This window comes from Gopherus flavomarginatus, chromosome 15 (assembly GCF_025201925.1).
Source record: "Gopherus flavomarginatus isolate rGopFla2 chromosome 15, rGopFla2.mat.asm, whole genome shotgun sequence".
In the NCBI taxonomy this organism is placed as follows: domain Eukaryota; kingdom Metazoa; phylum Chordata; order Testudines; family Testudinidae; genus Gopherus; species Gopherus flavomarginatus.
Window position 1 is genome coordinate 22,829,339 of NC_066631.1, and position 18,953 is coordinate 22,848,291.

Genomic DNA, 18,953 nt, shown 5'->3' on the forward strand with positions numbered 1-18,953 from the left:
CTCTGGGTAAACTGTAAGCTAACTGCTGAAATTTGTCCTATAATTTCCTTGGGATAAGATTTACTTTCTGCTCTGAAGCGTCCTATTGCATTGATGAGCACTGTTAAACTATTGTTGCATTTCACTCTCTGCATGACACTGAAATGCAGACACTAATGTGATTTCTATGTACAGTATAGCTTGTAAATCAGCTTATAAACAGCTTTGGAATTCTGTGATGAAAGGTGCTATGTAACTGTAAGTGATCAACAGTAAACCATTATGAATATGGTAAACAACATTGATGTAGCACCGGTGACCATTTTTTTAAAAAGTAATATAGTCACTGATACTATACTTTTTATGCTTGCAGATGCAATAATTCAACTTTGCAAAGGAGTAGTTTGCGGAAGTGAGATTGCCTTTTTAAAAAAACAAAAAACTTAAGTTTTGTATTAGAAGGCTCTGTGAGCTAATCCACCTGAAATGGGGTAAAGATTTGTGTAATTATAGTTGATAAATAAGAATAGAATAACTCTAATCCTCTGGTGGAGAAACTGGATTTTCTGAAATAGTAATAGCAAAAGTACACTCTGTAATGCTTGATATGTGAATATTACGAAGTACTTATTCCTGGTACCTAAGCTTTTGTTACATTGTTCAGGTAATCATGTCATGCAGTAATTTGATCCTAATTTAGTCCTAGGTATGAAGAAATAGCTTTTGCATTTCAGGATTATCTTTTTTCTTCTCTCTTTCTTTTTAGGAATTTTGGAAGGCAACAGGCTGAGTATTGTAAAGGTTAAAACAATTAATCAGACAATTGGAAATGTTACATATTATGCTGCTGATTTGCCAATATGGTGGCAGATTCCTCAATATGTACTGATTGGATTCAGTGAAATATTTGCAAGCATAGCAGGTAAGGTTTTTTTTGTTTGTTTGTTTTTAAATCACCTAACTTTTTTGTCTGTATCTGATCATTTTCCTAATACATTATAATTATACATAAAAAGATAAATAGTAACTTTCAAGGGAAGGGAACTAAATTCTTATAGGTTACACTGGGTCTAAAGATTAGCAGACTGCTTTTGTTTTGACATAGAATCAGAGAATTGGAAGGGACTTTGAGAGGTCATCTAGTTTAGTCCCCTGCACTCATGGCAGGACTAATTATCTAGATCATTCCTGACAGGTGTTTGTCTAACCTACTCTTAAAAATCTACAATGATGGAGATTCCATGACCTCCCTAGGCAATTTATTCCAGTGCTTAACCACCCTGACAGTTAGGAAGTTTTTCCTAATGGCCAACCTGAACCTCTCCCTTGTTGCAATTTAAGCCCATTGCTTCTTGTCCTAGCCTCAGAGGTTAAGACAAACAATTTTTCTTCTCTTTGTAACAATCTTTTGCATACTTGAAAACTGTTATGTCCCCTCTCAGCCTTCTCTTTCCTAGACTAAACATGCTCCATTTTTTTTCCAATCTTCCCTCATAGGTTATATTTTCTAGACCTTTAATCATTTTTGTTGCTCTTCTCTGGACCTTCTCTCCAGTTTGTCCACATCCTTCCTGAAATGTGGTGCCCAGAACTCCAGTTGAGACCTGAGTAGAGCAGAAGAATTACTTCTCATGTCTTGCTTACAATACTCCTGCTAATACATCCCAGAGTGATTGCTTCCCCCCCCCCCCCGCCCCCAACAGTGTTACACTGTTGACTCATATATTTAGCTTGTGGTCCACTATGACCCCAAGATCACTTTCTGCAGTACTCCTTCCTAGGCAGTTATTTCCCATTTTGTTTGTGTGCAACTGATTGTTCCTTCCTAAGTGGAGTACTTTGCGTTTGTCCTAATTGAATTTCATCCTGTTTACTTTAGACCATTTCTCGAGTTTGTCCAGATCATTTTCAATTTTAATCCTATCCCCCAAAGCACTTGCAACCCCTCCCAGCTTGGTATCATCCACAAACTTTATAACATTTACCAGTTAGATTAAATGACCAGTTGTGGTGATTAATGCACAGTAACACGTATATATTAATACTTTAGAGGAATAAGAGAGGCTTATTTAATCTCAGATGGCTCAGGTAATATAATGGCAGCTTGTTGATTTAAGAACTTAAAGTACAATTTAGAAATGGACATGAAATAATGAAGGTAACTAGCTGAGGGTTTAAAGCATCTCTCTCACACACACACACACTCTTATTGTTATGTACATAGAAAATGTTTGTTTAGAATGCAAGATCCAAAATTTCTGGGATGCAGGCGAGAGAACAGTGGCATTCTGGTAAAGATAATGGATTAACTGTGCCTTTCCTATGACCAAAGGTAACTGTCCTTTTTCCAGCCTTTCTTAAAGATAATGAGGGAGGTAGTATGAAGCAAAGGATGCATCCTTAACCAATGTGAACCACTAGCAGCAGCAACAGGTGAAATCCAAAATGATCTATAGTTGAGTATGATCCCAACCAGCAAATATCCATGTTGAAGCTTGGAAGTGGTGGGTGCCAGGTCAGAATCTCACTAGAAGTTTTCTTTTGCTATTTATTGTCTACATATTACAAAAGATGAACCTATACTTAATCCTGTAGTTTTTACTGAGACAAAGTGAGTTTTGCCAGAGTATGAAATACAAGACTGGGCCAATAAACAGTCAAGGTGTTTAATTAGGCTTCTGCACAGCCACAGGCTCTTTGACACTAACCCAGGTTATTATCCCATTGACTATAAGAATAGCTTGGAAAACTCTGCCTTTTAGCAGATGTTCAGAAGATGGCAAACACATTTACTATTCTTTATAAACATATTCCAACTACCAGTCAGGTGCAGGGAAGGAAGAAATACATTATTATCATCAGAAAATGCATCTATAGTAGAAAAGCTGATTTCCTCCCCCTGACCCTCCAAGTGCATTTCAGATGTTGTGCTACATGTATGTATCAGACACATTGTTTGGATCCTAGCTTCAGGAGTTGATGCACTGTTCTACCTCTTATGTGGAAAGGTAAAATTATTTAAAACAAATGTATTTAAAATTAAAACAGCAGAGCCCCAGCCATTGGGGCTGATACAGGAGCCCAGGCTGCCCAGTCTGAGGTTTATCCAAGTTTTTTTTTTTTTTGGTTATTTGATCTAGCCCTAGTCCCAGTTAGATCACTAATTGGAGTTCCATTGTTTTAGCAAAAAGCACTTCCAAAGAATACCTAGATTACATCTGTCTCCCAAATACCAAAGAGGTTCTTCTCATGAAGGCAGTCTTTGTTTTTTGTGTATTTTGATTTTTTGCAAGATGGTATTTTCCCAAGTAAAACGAACTTGATTTCTTCTTTTGCCCACGTAACCTGCCACACAACTCAGCACCCCTTGCAGTCTCTGATCCACAGGTGCCAACTTTTTTCTGCGCTGGTGGGTGCTCCAGTCCCCACCCTAACACTTCGCCTCCCCAAATCCCTGCCCCAGCCCCGTCTCCTCCTCCAAGTGTGCCACGTTCCCCCTCGTCCTCCGCCCTCCCAGGCTTGCCCCGTGAAACAGCTGTTTCATGGTACAAGCGCTGGGGGCGGGTTGGGGGGAGAAGCAGTACGTGGCGGCGCACTCAGGGGAGGAGGCAGAGGTGGGGAGGGGGGGGCGGAGGTGGGCCATGGAGCTCACCCACCAATTTTTCCACGTGAGTGCTCCAGCCAGGAGTTGGCGCCTGTGCTCTGGTCAAGAAAAGCCAAGGGGTAGGCTAGCCTCAAGATGACAAAGTGGTTTGGGAAAGCTCTCACATGGCTTGCTAGTGCAGCAGTTAATCTTTTGCTTTCCTGAGTGTGAAACTTACCATGAAAAGTTAAAACAAATGTCGCCTATTGTTAATTTACCATAACATTGGAATTGAAAAATGAATGCTTTTAGCCCTCTGGCCCACGATAAAAACAAACATTTTTGATCAATCTTTCTGGATTGAAGAAGAATCTTCCAGGATCACCGCCTTGACTTGGCTTGGTATGCAGACTGCTGATTTGTTCTTAAAGCAGGGCTGATGGTTAGTGTGGCTATGCCAGTCAGGAGGCATTGATCTATAAGTCAACAAGGTCAGAGGACACAGTATTCTGCTTACTGTTAAGTAGCTCTAGTAAAAAGCTTTAAGGAATCTGCTGGAAGTGATTTTCAAGACCTGCTTTTGTCTCTAGAATTGTCCTACAGGCATATTTTTATTTAGTACTTCATGTGGTAAGTACTCGGTAAACTGAAGCACTACTCAAACCACATCTTCCTGGAACTGAATCACAAGTCTCTGTAAGTCTCTTGGATGCCATCCTTGTGTTATGTAGTGGACAGCACTGTGAGATCATATTGATTTTAGGCTGAAGCTGAAGTGGGAGGAGAGTGTGAATGAGACTATAAAATCTTATTTTCTGGTCTGTTTCACACACATTTTAGGGTTCATTAGCACAAAAAAAAAGCGCAGACCATTTATCTGTTGCTGCTGTTTTGTACGTGACATGGCTTGCGTTGGTTTCTTCTTATAATTAAACAATAAATACATTGCTGTTGTGATTCTTTCAGTAAACTTCTGTTTACTATTTGGAGCTTGTGAACAATATTCAGTTAACAACACTAGCAACCTATTGCAATTAGATCTATAAATAGGTATTTTGATACACTATGAACATTGTACAGCTAGCTAAAATGATATATTAACAGCCACAGTAATTCCGTATCTTAAGCTTTAAACATCTGTACAAATTAACGTTGAACTCAGGGCTTGTCTACATCAGAAAGTTGCAGCGCTGGTGAGGGAGTTACAGCGCTGCAACTTAGGAGGTGTACACATCTGCAGGGCACCACCAGCGCTGCAACTCCCTGTTTGCAGCGCTGGCAGTACTCCCGTTTTGTCTCGGGTGTAGAGGATCCAGCGCTGGTGATCCAGCGCTGGTAATCAAATATAGACACTTACCAGCGCTTTTCTTGACCTCCGTGGAATAAGCAGGTATCCCAGCATACCTGAGGAAGCCTCTGGTAATCAAGCTGGTCTCCTTCCCCGGTTTGCTCTCGCGTTCCCCGAACCGCGAGCAAGCAGGTCTCCTTCCCTGAGGTTTGCTGGGTGGTTCCGGGAACGCGAGAGCAAACCGGGAAAGGAGACCAGCTTCGCCGCGGTTTGCTCTCGCGTTCCCCGAACCCCGAGCAAGCAGGTCTCCTTCCCTGAGGTTTGCTGGGTGGTTCCGGGAACGCGAGAGCAAACCGGGAAAGGAGACCAGCTTCGCCGCGGTTTGCTCTCGCGTTTCCCGGAACCACCCTGCAAACCGCAGGGAAGGAGACCTGCTTGTTCGGGGAACGCGAGAGCAAACCGCGGCGAAGCTGGTCTCCTTTCCCGGGTTTGCTCTCGCGTTCCCCGAACCACCCAGCAAACCGCAGGGAAGGAGACCTGCTTGTTCGGGGAACGAGAGAGCAAACTGGGAAAGGAGACCAGCTTCGCCGCGGTTTGCTCTCGCGTTCCCCGAACCTCCCTTGAAACCGCCCAACAGTGCTGCAGTGTGGCCACATCTAACACCACTTGCAGCGCTGGTTGCTGTAAGTGTGGCCACTCTGCAGCGCTGGCCCTATACAGCTGTACTAATACAGCTGTAACAACCAGCGCTGCAAAATTTTAGATGTAGACATGGCCTTAGTTTCTTCCCCTTAGCACAGGGGTTCCTAACTTAGGTTCCATATAGCAAAGTTTAAGAAAAACCAATTTCCCCCTCCCCCATAGTTTACTGTGACAACACAAAACTGAAAATTACATACTTTGCAAGAATACAAGTAATAGTTAAAGGGCTTTGATCGGTATATAGGTCTGAGTATTTGTGTCAGAAGTACCAATTTTATTTCATAAAGCACCTTTTGTGTTCAGAAAATACAGATCAGAGCAGCTAAAATAACACTGCCCAAATGCTTTTGGAAACTAACGCCGACTGACACTGCAACTCTTCCCCAGTTTTCAGAGGCCGTGGGAAGAAGTGACGGGGTTCACGGATGCTGGGCTCACAGGTAGGGAGCAGGCCCCCTCACTTTAGTGGAGGTGGGCAGGAGCAGTGGGGTTCCTGGGCAGTGAGGCAGAGTATGGTACTCACTGGTCCAGCAGCTCTGTGAGCTGTGTGTAGGTCCAATCCAGCAGGAAGTCAATGAGGGTGCAGAGTCAGTAACTGGAATGGGCCTCTGTTGTGGTATGTTCAGGGAAGCTGGGGCTATTCCTGGGAGAGACCAACTGGTTACTCTCCAGCTGCACTGGTGCACTGCAGAAGTCAGCACATCATCCAAGGCAGGAACTGCGCAGGACCCTGGCTCTCCCTGGCACCTGACATGACCAGGCACAGGCGCCCTGTGGCACCAGGGAGGAAGGTGATTCCACGAGCTGCGGCAGAGCTCAGAGCCCACTTTGCACAGGGGCTGCTGTTGTGATGTGAGTGCAGAACTGGAAGTTAACAGCTGCAGCTGATCAAAGAGAGAGCCCTCCTGGTCATCCTAACTTACCCAGCCCCACTGCCTAAAGGTGAGCAGCAGATCAGTAGTGAATGGAGGGGAGCCCTCAGAATACAGTGGGAATGAGATGGGGACCTGTGGGAATGGAGAGGAGCCTTTCTGATACTGCATAGGCTACTTCAACCAAAGAGAGCACGGGAGATATGGGGGTGGCCGGGCGAAGATGGCGGAAGCAGGAGAGCCCCTGCATTGCTGTGGGCATAACCAAGCTGAGGGGCAGAGTACTGGGTGAAGCTACTTTCCCTGGTGTCCACCCCTCCCTGGCCAGCGCCCACACCAAGCGGAGCTCTGAATCCACTCTGGCAGCACTACACCTGGTCAAAAGACAGGCAGCTGGCACTTCCCTGGCTCATGGCTGTGCCTTCTCAGGGAGTCTGAGAACCTCTGCCTTAGATGATTCCCTCAGATAGGATTTCCCATTATGGGACAAGATGGTTTTCAGAGGCTGCTTCTCCTTTTGTCACACTGGACTAAATCAATAAGTTAGAATCAGAACATGTGGCTCGTGCTGTCCCCAGTTCCCATAAAGTCTGTTCCCCTTCAGGTCAATAGCAGAGAGCCTTTAGCTCATCAGCCCTTTGCTTCCATCTGTCCTGCTATGGCACACCAGTACTGGGAAATGGTTAAATTCTCTGAGCAAGCTGGGTTTTGGTGCAAAAGGAGAACATAAGAACAGCCATACTGTGTCATACCAATGGTCCATCCAGCCCGGTATCCAGTCTTCCGAAAATGGCCAATGCCAGGTGTCCCAGAGGGAACTAACAGAGCAGGTAATCATCAAGTGAACCATTCCCTGTTGCCCATTCTCAGCTTCTGGCAAACAGGCTAGGGACATCATGCCTGCCCATCCTGGCTAGTAGCCATTGATGGACCTATCTTCCATGAATTTTGCATGTGAAACAAGCAGCATGCATTTACATGAATGGGTGCTAGAGTTGGGGTTTATGATTACCTTTTACAATATGAAGATGCATGAAACTATCTCAAGTCATCTAAAAGTCCTTCAGATAGGTGTGGCATGGCCTCAGAGGCCATCTTGGCTGTAAGTACTGGTCAGTTCACAAGTAGGCCACAACATTGATTTGTGTTCCCAGCCTGACTCTCTTTGGAATAGAAGGGATCAGCAGCTTTCATTTCATGCTTTTTACATGTTTATTTCATAGCCTTTAATTCTTTGTACCTCCTGCTACATTCTCCTCTACTTCTGAGGCACTTGTCCTTTTACATGTTTTCCCAAACATTTGACTTCATTTTGCTCTTCATTACTTAGGAGTATAATAAACTGGCCTGCACAGCTGGTGCAAGCTTTTCTTTGTTGTTTTTCTGTCTGCTGGGAGGGTGTAACTTGCTGTCCAGACTAGCATTGTATTGGACTAGAATAAATAAAATTTAGCACCTTGGGGAATTGTTAAGTAAGTAAAACACCAGGCTAGTAGTCTGTGGGGTCTGTTCCTGATCTTGCCGCAATAATATATAGGAGAGGTCACTTAACATCTTTGTCTCAACTTAACTGCTTATAAAATGGGGAATGGAGCGACTTAAGGTGCTAACTTAAGATGCGCTGTGGGAGTGCAGAGCGGATCCTTTGCAATAATCAGTGCTGCCCTTTTATCATGTTACGTTTTATTGTATGTGTAATAACATCATAATATCTCTGGTTATCTTAGAATATTTTCCTACCCGCAGCTACTATAGGCTGTTTCTATCACTTCAGAATAAGCAATTGGAATTCTTGCTTAAACAAGTCACTTTCTGAATGTCATCTGTTTTAATATCTTTCTCAACTACAGAGAAAGCTTAAAGCAGAGAATAAAGCAGCAGTTGCTTAGCAACATTAGGGGAATCATGTTAACTCTAAATCTGAATTCATGTACGCAACTGACTTACAAGAAATGCCTGTATGTTTGAAAAAGGTATTTGGTGCCTCCCTCTTTGAGATGTCATCTTTCTCTTTTAACTATCAGAATTATTACATAGTTTATAAAAGTTCCCAGACAAAATGTAACAGATATTTTCAATGTATTTGTCAAAGGATCAGTGGTTTAAAAAAAGAGTGATTAATTCTTCTGTTGAGTCCTAGATTCCAGGTTGTTTGTACTACTTGATTTAATAGACAGGAAGTAATACCTTTTAAGTCCTGTCGTATTCTCGTGCAATTACACTGCTGTTCTTTTGCACTTGTTGCAGCTCCAATAATGGTTTTGTAACTTGAGTATTGCCCTGCTAAACACCGGATTATGAGCTCAACCCTTGAGGGGGCCATTTAGGGAACCGGGGTAAAAATCTGTCTAGGGATTGGTCCTGCTTTGAGCAGGGGGTTGGACTAGATGACCACCTGAGGTCCCTTCCAACCCTGATATTCTATGTGAAAACCTGTATAGCCAATTTTTTTTTTTTTTTTTGGCGGGGAGAATATAAATGTGCCTGTTTGACCTGGGGAGTTCATGCACATCTTAATTGTTCTTTATATTACCCTTTCCTTCCATTTGGTTTTCAAAGCTTTTGTTTCAATCTTCTGATAATTATCTAAATTAAATGACTGGTAATAAGAAGGTGCCTTAAGATTGAATGGAAAATACTTCAAGAAAAACATGATTTTTAAATGTGATCGGCGTATCCATAGTGCTATGAAATTCAATTTTAAAAAAGTGAAATGTTAATGGTTACAATGCTGTGATTTGAAAGCATTTTGTTCAAAAAGAACTGAATATGTTAAAACCTGAAACATAAGTTTGTTTTTGTTTACAGTAAAGCTGAGTATAATTTTATTAAACCATATTAGTTTCACTTCAGGTACCTTTAAAAAGATGACACACACTGAATTCATCTTTTGTATTATTCCCTGCAATCCTTTTAAAGCACCCTTATTTAGCTGAGAATCGTAATCTCACATAACACCAACAACTAGAGGGTTTAATTTCAAAACTGCTTATTTGAGGTAGCATGAAATTGTTATCAATGGCTGCCAGCAGGCAGCAATATCACTGAAGGCAAAGAAAAGATTTTATGTTCTTTAGGCCAGATTAAATATTCGGGTGCTTAGGAACATTATTCATGTTTGGAAGCATGATTTTTTTTAATTACAGAAGTATGTAGTATTACATTCCCCCCAAAGGTATCACTTAAATCTAATGCTTTTGTGAAGGAACTAAGAAGAAAAAAATCAGACTGGAGTTCTATCACTCAGTGTACTTCAGTTGGAGTTGTGTGACTAGTATCCAGTGTGGTCACCAGACTGAATCTCGGATAGTCTGGGAACTTTTCTGACAGCTGGGGTTATTTAGTGCAAGGTTACAGTCTTATTTAAGATGAACAGACTGCAGCATTTTTAATAAGGGTTTGGCCAAATAAGAATTAGAAACTATTTCAAATGTAATATTAGTGGCAAAACATCCCAATAAATACGGTTTGGACAATTTTTTAACTTCTTTAGTGTTCGTTGTATTAAACAGAAGCTGTCTTCTCCCAGAAACATACTGTTGTCTTCCATACATCTATAAGGACACTGAACCTCACGTTGTGGGTTTACCTTTATTGGAGCCTCCCGCCTGACTTCTGAAAAAGGGCTCTTCAATCCATAGAGATGTCACTTGGCAGCATTCAAATGCTCTCCGCTTCAAGGGAAAACAATGTGGTGGTTCAGACACGGTTTCCCACGTGGCACTACAGATCAGTAAGGGAGAACATGTAGTTCTGATGCACTTCCTTGTCTGAACAGAACTGCACCCTCAGGCCCTGAATAATTGACCCATCTGGCTTGAAGTCTTAAGCCTTTCCCCTTAAAGGAAAACACCATTGTGTTCCTATCAAGCACTGTGTATGGATGAGCAGTGATAGTCAAGCAGTGTTAAAGAAATACTTGCAGTTTCAACATTATGTGAACAGAGGATGGCTCTGAGCTTGCTTCATGGGTGCAGCCATGCCTCTGTAAAGAAGCATAAAGGAGGTATGGAGAGTCTTTCCCATTAATTTCAGGAAAAGGCAGACTTTGTCTTAAGTCTCCCATCCCTTCCCCTTACCTGTAGACAATACCTTGGCTGTAATTCTGCAAAAAATTGTCCTCGCTTTTATGCCCTGTGAGTAGTCCCATTGACTTCAGTAGAATTCTGACTATTTAAAGTTAAGCATGTGCCTAAGTTTTTTGTGGGATCAGGCCTATAACAGCATATCATGTTGGGGCACTGGGGCTGCAGATTAGTCTGATATGCAGATTCTAGGTCCTACCTGCCCACAGTAAAGTTAAATAGTTAACTGTATTGGAAGGAGGGGACATTTTTTAAAAACTATTGAGACTTGCCCTAAGTGTTGCAAATTGAGAGAAATGAACGTCCATGCGGGATGTTCGATTTGCCTCAGTCAAAACATGGTCTAGCCAAGAAGACCATATGGGGAGTCAAGAGAGCTGGCTTTTGTTATGAAAACTACTTTAAAAATTTTCACATTTCGGTCATATTTTAGTCACCTTCCATCAATGCTCAAACATGGCTTTTTAAAAACTGTTCCAAAACAGACTTGCCAAAAACAGTTTGGATCAAAAACAGTTTGGCTGGACAGTGTCCTAGCTGTTTAACTCACTTTGGATAAGGTTGAAAGCCAAGTATACTGTAAACTCCCTAGATGGTATTTTGATTCTGGTATACAATTAGACTTGACTGATATCAGTTGACATGAGCTTTCTGAGAAAACTTGTTTGCTAAAAGGTTGTACACTTGCTGAAAGAACAATAGGAGGGAGAGTGGTGCAGCACATAAAATCACAGTATTTTATATTTATATATAAGTTCAGGATTTAATGCAAATATAAAACATTGATAACCTTGACTAAGACTTTCAGAGCAGTCTAAGGGAGTTGGATACTCATTGGAAATCAATGGGAGTGGGTACATAAATCCTGTAGTGTCCTCGGAAAATCCAAGTTCTTGTTCTTAACCTTGTACAAATGTATTTTCAATGTTCATGGATATTTGTCATTAGCAGGCACATTGAGCTGATAACCAAGCACATTAATTTCTTACAGATTGATACCGTTTTTCTTTTAATACAGGCCTAGAATTTGCATATTCAGCTGCTCCCAAATCCATGCAGAGTGCCATTATGGGACTATTCTTTTTCTTTTCTGGAATTGGGTCATTTGTTGGCTCAGGACTTCTGGCGTTGGTGTCTATTAACGCAATTGGCTGGATGAGTAATCATACAGATTTTGGTAAGTAATCCTCAGTGTATTGGAGGATGATGAAGTAAAATGCTTAATCAGAAATCATTATATTTCAAGGGTGGGAACTTTCTTAGCTTAGAATTGTAACACTTTGAATTTGTAAACCCTCTTAATGTGGCAAAGACATAATTTCATCTTGCATATTGCTACAATTGGAGCTGAGATACTGTCTTAAATGGATATATTAGAAATGCATGTGTTGTAAAGTGGACTTCATAAAAGAGCTGATTCAGTTAATTGCTCAGCTGTGTTACTATTTTTGCTCACCCGAAGATATTTGTACATTTAAGAATATTTTAGCTGGAATGTCTAGATTAGTAGAAGCAGTTGAAGAAAGTCTTTTGCTGTCTCTTAAAAATTTTTAAATTACACATTTTCAGTAAAAATAATAAAACAGGTTTTTGACTAGAGTGCTGATTATTTGCAACTCATGTTTCAGGGTACTTTGTGGCAATTATCATACAAGAGTTAAATTTGCATTTCTACCTAGCAATCAGTTTATCTTACAGTCCCAGCTAAGCCATACTTTCACTCTCTCAGTTGAAGTTAAACAAAATCATTGACACCAGTAGGTGGCACCTTGGGAATTTCATAAGATCATTTACAGACTTCAGTGACATGATTAGTTCCAGCAAGAAGAGTGTGTGAAAGATTTAATAAATTAGGTTAACACTGATATGCAGGTACAGTTTTATGTACCCTCAACAAATTATGCCTAAAGTTAAACTTGGTGTTGAATTTTTTTGCCCTTTCTGCTAGATTAGATGTGAGGTAGGCTTTTTTTAACAGTTTGTCTGGAAACTACATTTATGCCATAAGTTGGCATCTTTATTTTACAAGTTCCTTCTTTAAAAACAGATGGCCAAAAGCTTAATCTTTACACAGGAGTCATCACGAATACAAAATTTTATTCCAAAAACAGAGGTCCCACATTTCATCTAGTTGTACAGCAGTAACAAGCATTTTGTTCTGACACACCCATAACTGTTGAATTTCTAAAGATGTGGGGTTTTTTGATCATGGCTTTCACAGGAATAATTTTTGTTGTAGAAAATATTTCTATAATTTAGCATTTTGAGATTTTTCAGATGAGGTGAATGGGAAACTGTTTGTTTTCCCTGAGATTCTTGAGCTGCCTGGGAAACCCCGTATGCTGTGTTGTAGTCGTGTCGGTCCCAAGACTTTAGAGAGACAAGGTGGGTGAGGTCCAATAAAAGATTTTACCTCACCCACCTCGTCTCTCTTGCTAAACCGTAGGCAGCGTAAGAGACTAGTAGAGCAACGACTGAACAGCACAGGACCAGACCAGCAAATTCTCAATGAGAGACCTAGTTCCTCTGGGGTTGATGTTTGTTCATCCTGAAGATGATAAAAAGACTTTAAAACTGGTTGTTTAATATTGGCCAAGATTTATTCTGCCATGGCAACTTTGGTGATCAAATCTGTCCATTCTTACAACATACATATAATTCAAGAGATGTGCACTAAATATGGAGGAAGTTACTAGTTATAAAATGTTTGTCATACTTGTCATTTTTAATTAGACATTTTTGTCCCCTTTTCTAGCATGATCCATCCCATCTTGTTTTCCTTAGGCTATGATAAAACAGTCCCAGAAAAAGTAGCACCCTCATCTAAAAACATAGATTGGCTCAAATGCTTCCTGGGTTATTAAGACTGAAAGGTGTTGCCTCGGGTGGCTCCTTTGGTCAGCTGTGTAGAGTAAGCTGGGGATGCTCAGTCTGCTTCCCAGTGGACAGCTGTTACCAGGGAATTACCAGAAATCCCTATCTATCTTGGCCCTGAACGGCAGCTGCGGAGCTCTTATCTCCCCTTGCGTTCCCAAAGTTTGTACCTTGGAATCAGGGGTTGAGGCCTACCAGCGGGGTGGTTTTGGTTTGTAGTATCTTGTGTTGCTGCTACGTGGACTGTTACTCCAGTGAATAAATAGGGCTTCATTGTTTTTTAGTGCTATCGAGTACTTTTTCAAAGTGTTAAATTCACTGTTTTATTTTAAAAATGTTTTAGCAAATGTATCAAATTTTAAATTAATATGACCTAGTAAGGTCTTCAAGGTTCCTGCCCATCAGTTGAGAGTGAAGCTTTATTGTGAATGAAGTGTTCGTGAATTTTTCATTAGATATTCTACAACTATACATTTTTAAAGAAATGCAGTATAAATTAACAGCGTTAAACGTTCTCCCATGTGTTCTCTCACTACTTCCCATTGATGGCGGCAGAGCACACTGTCTGCTGGCACTTAAGTGTTGATTGCTACATTGAAATGATTAAATTATTTCTGTGATAACTCCATGAAATCTTGATTTTTAACATCCCATCCCACAAAGGAATATTACTACTTCTGCTCTCCAAATGGAGTTTTGAAAGTATATTGTATTTTAAATGTCAAGAGAAGACTGCTTTTGCTTTTATTGCTTTTTTATTATAAACTCATTTAATTAGATCTTGCGTTTCAATAATTACAATAACTTAATCTCAACACGTGTATGCTGCATTCAAAGCTTGTAAGGATTGATGTGTGCGTCCTTTATTTCTTGCTTCCCCCTTTCGCTTATAATAGTCGTAATGGTCCAATTTGGCTGTAGCTCGTGGCACGTTGGAAGCAAGCCATAGTGTATTCTTGAAAATTCAGCGGTAGTAGGAGCTTATTTCTTAATAGAAGGATAATGTTTTACCAATGAGCTTTCTTAATTTAGAAGCATTTAATGTGCCACAAATCACTAGCTTAAAACAACTTTGAGGAAATGTCAGAGGTGAATTGAACCAGAAAGAAGTTCCACATAGCTGGATGGATTCCTAACTTTGCTCTGAGAGGGTTGAAAGAGAATTGCAGTAATGGCTTGATGTGAATAATGCTGTTGAATTTTTCATGATGAATTTTTGTAACTTTATTTCCCCATTCGGCTGAGCAGGGAGGGGAGATTGAGGCCTTCAGACACACAGGCACCGTTAACATTGAACAAGGCTAAGAGGTTGTCTGAAGAAACTGTAGTATATGAACTTCAGAATTCTGTTTATGCTTCATCCAATTCAATGATGTTGTAAAACACATGTTTTTACCCTAAAGCTTTACAGTTCACTATATTCTAGGAGATCATTAAAATTAGACCATTTTACCATCTTCATTGCATAAACTTCTATTTTCCATGAAATAGCTTAGGTAGTATTGGCTAAAAACTGTGGATAAATTAAATTAGAACACTGGATGGTTAAAGGATAAAAAGAGAATGATCCAGTGGACCTAAAAGAAAAAATCTGTCTTGTGGAGCAATGACAGTACAAACTTTGCTTTCACTGTTTGCTCTCTGTGAATGTTAGCAAATAGGATTTCTGCCAGGATTGTTCATAGAATGCCTTTTTAGTGAATATTGGAGATTATTCAGAGAAAGTTAGCTTTGATCTTGTATTTAAAAGTTCACTTTGGAGACTTGATTCTCAGTTACATATCCAGTTGAGTTAGAAAAAGACACTGTATGAGTGGTATCATCCAAAGCTCTGATCTCAAATATTGCACGTGTATAATGAACGGATTCTAAACAACTTACAGTTCAAGGGTTTGTCCACATTGGAAGTGCTGCAGCTGCACCTCTGTAGTGCCTAGTGAAGAGACGAACTACACTGACTGGAGAGCCTCTCCCATTAGCGTAGGTCCACCACCTCCCCGAGAGGCAGAAGGTATGTCAGGGAAGGGAGAAGCCCTTCCATCTACATAGCACTGTCTACACACCCGTGAGCGATGTTGTTATACCAGCATAAGTTGGTAGTGTAAACCAAGCCCAAGAATTAATTGTACAAATTTGTGAAAAGTGGATTAGAAAAAATCAGATTTTTGACAATTCAGGTAGTAAAAGTGAAAAATCATCATTCGTAAATCTTTCAGATCTACATTATATCTTGTGTGCAGAATTGCTAGGAAGTTGCTGTGAAAATGCCTTATCAGGTTGAAAGAAATATACAAAAACCAATGATGATGCTTTGAGTGAAGAATTAGAGGTGGAGGAGGTGCTGGGCAGTTGGAAATGTTCCTCACTCATTCCTTTGAATATACGTTGGATTCGTTTTGGCCATACACTTTTTTTTTGCATACGTCTGTGAAATGAAATCTTCAGTGATTTAAGTCATTTTCATATCAGAATGTTTTCTATACCAACAATTCATTTAATTTTTTTTACTGATTGCCTTTCTATTTAAGCAGCGAGCCATAAACCTGACCACTTGTTGATACAAATCTTGTTCTAACTCTCCTTGCAGGAGAGTAAGATTGTCCATTTATGTACTAAGGACTGTTTCAGAGTGAGAGGGCATTGAGGAGAAAATACATTTTGGGGGTTCTGATTTAAAATGAAGAAACTATAGCCTGTAAATTAAAAGCGCATTAAGTTCAGAGGCTTTTGTCTTACTCTGATAGCAGTCTTGAGAGAGCATATTCGGCTTGTAGCATTTCCAGCAGGGGAGTCGGTTTCCATTTTTAGCAAGGTAGCTCTTTTTATATTTAAAGAAAAAAAGGGGGAAGGGACACCTCTGTGTGTGGTCTCATTTATTTAAATTGGGAGAAGAGCAAAATTCTGTTTAGATATGCATTTCATAGTTTTTCAGGTAACCTGTTTTATCTGAAGTATGAGTGAGTCCACAAGGCATTGCATGGGTACATCACCTATAAACATTTCTGGTTAGCACTTACATTTCTCTCCCTTTTAGGAGTTTATTAAATGAATTCAGGTTCTGCATTAGTTGAAAATCAATTATAAAAAAGGAGGCACCTTCACAGCTTTCCTGTCTCTGGGCTTGGCTACACTTGAAACTCCAAAGTGCTCCCGTGGCAGTGCTTCGAAGTGCGAGTGTGGTCGCGGTGCCAGCAGCGGGAGAGAGCTCTCCCAGTGCTGCAGGTACTCCACCTCCCCGCGAGGATTAGCTTGCAGCGCTGGGGGCGCGCTCCCAGCTCTGGGGCACTGTTTACACTGGCGCTTTGCAGCGCTGTAACTTGCTGCGCTCAGGGGGGTGTTTTTTCACAGCCCTGAGTAAGAAAGTTGCAGTGCTGTAAAGTGCCACTGTAGCCAAGGCCGCTGTCTTTCAGGCTGCTAATTCTTTTTAAAAAGAACTGTTGAGGCCTAAGGGGCCTTGTGCTCCCCTCTGTACACATGTAATTCCTGTAACATTAAGTGGGGTTGTGTGCAGTCATTGAGGAGAAATCATATTGTGTGGGCGAAAGGGGTCTGCTCTTCTTAAGGGCATTCCTGACTTTAAGAGGTACAAGCACAAAATACAAAGCACAGCTTGCAGGCTGTATATTTTCCTAGAACTGCAATTTATATTCTAGATAATGCCAAAAATTGAAATACCGGTTACATGATGGAAATATGATCTGGTTCTGGTTTTGCTGACACCTTTTGGAGAGAGAAATCTCTGTTATACAACTGAGCGGGATTGTATACTCCCTATGTATTTACTTTTCTTCTTCAATTCTTTCTAGGTAACATTAATGGCTGCTTTTTAAACTATTACTTTTTCCTGCTGGCGGCTATCCAAGGAGCAACCCTCCTGCTTTTCCTTATTGTTTCTGTGAAATACGACCGTCAAAGATCAAGGACTAATGGAATGACTGCCAATGGGAGGACCTGACAGTATCTGAAGTGGAAGAGCAGTTTTAGACCAGCATGCAATAAATTAACTGGCAATGAACTGATAGTTTGCGAGATCTTAAACTGTTCTCCAATGGGACTCTTTCCTTAAACCTGCATGTTACATGAGTTCTCACCCCTGCCCCTTTCCCTGTAGGCAAGTGCCTTATGTTGGTGGGGCTCATATGCCCTGTTGTAGAGAGAATGCAGGTCTTGGAAGTGCATTAACTCTAGATGTTGAAGGCGCTGTGCTCATGCTGACATGTTGGGACTACTAAACATCTTTGGAAACTGAATGTAACTAGTCAAAACTAATAAGGCAACATTGTATAATGTGACTCACTCCTAAGTAACGAACTTGGTTCAGTGAAGAAAGGTGGATGGGGGGGTAGGGGGGGAACACTTTTCAGCAGTCTTTATGTTGAAGGCACCTGTTTTTCCCACAATGCTGTATTTCCTTGAAGTTCTGGTTACAGTTCAAGAGGCTCAGTGAAATTAGTAAGAGATCTCTGAATTTTAAAAATTTGAGGACACGAAATTCAGCAGGTCAATTTTGGGACAATTGGAGGCAATCTAAACTTTATAGGTCTGACTAGCCTGGATAAAAAGGGATGGCTTGTATGCAACGGATCTTTTGTTGCAAATAGGACAAATGTTTTAAGCCTACACTTCAGTATTTAATATAAAATGGGCTTGGGTGCATTTAGACAATACAGTAGGTTCTTTTGTAGCTGCTATCATTTTTTATACATGTTAGACACTTTTGGGGACTGAACTGGTTTTACTCCAGGATTTTTTTTTTTTTTTTTTTTTTTTTTTTTAAGGTCAGAGTTAGATGTATTAGGACATTAGGGAAACTTGTGTCCATTGAATAAGCAAGTCTTTTATCTAATGTTATCAGTTTCATTACCTCTATTGAAAGTTCCTTAAGTATTTTCAAGCATGTGAAAAGAGATTGGAGACTGAATTTCAGTAGATGAATGTGTAATATCAATTGGAGGTCTCTTAGCCCTAATATCTTCAGTCCTGGTGTCTTTTATGTAATTCTTGCTAATGTGCTACAGGGCTAGAAACTTTCAGCAACACATTCCTATTATAGAGTAAATGTAGTTTTTACTCTTTCAGCCTGTTCAACTTTAATTGCTTTACCCTATTGTATTTAATACTGCATATGCAAGGTGATATGGAAAGCAATACTTTGCAAGTGATTATAAAGAAAACAAACTGAAAAATCAATATTTTACTAAACAGTTGAATGTGTTTGAGCTTTTACAGTTTCCTTTGACTGCATTTAAAATGTTAAAATATTTTTTTGGTACATAGAATATCCTTTTAATGAGTTTACAAAGCAAAATGAACTCTTGTGCTGTGACTTCTGACCCTTTGTTCCCAAGTGAATAAAATTACACTGCAGATCTCCAGTGTTCTTTGGTCTTTATTTCCTCAAATACATCTTACAATCCCATTAATTGTGCCACCTAATGGAATGAGTCTGGGGGTAATTACATATATTTGTCGTCTTGGTAAAAGACCCACAAGCTAGTGCTAAACCTGCTGGGTCTAAGTCCCTAAATACCTCCTGATCGTGGTGTAAGACTTGAACAGAATAGTGAAAG

At 40.5% G+C, this 18,953-nt stretch overlaps 1 protein-coding gene across 1 annotated transcript in view; it reads left to right on the forward strand.

The window, feature by feature from the left end:
* Positions 1-18,752, forward strand: part of SLC15A4 (solute carrier family 15 member 4) — a 59,430-nt gene extending 40,678 nt beyond the window's left edge. The window contains exons 6-8 of the mRNA XM_050923521.1: positions 746-901; positions 11,528-11,686; positions 17,190-18,752. Coding sequence (XP_050779478.1) covers positions 746-901; positions 11,528-11,686; positions 17,190-17,338 — 464 coding nt within the window. The 3' untranslated portion in view covers positions 17,339-18,752. The remainder of the gene's footprint in view (positions 1-745; positions 902-11,527; positions 11,687-17,189) is intronic.
* The last annotated feature ends 201 nt before the right edge of the window (positions 18,753-18,953 follow it).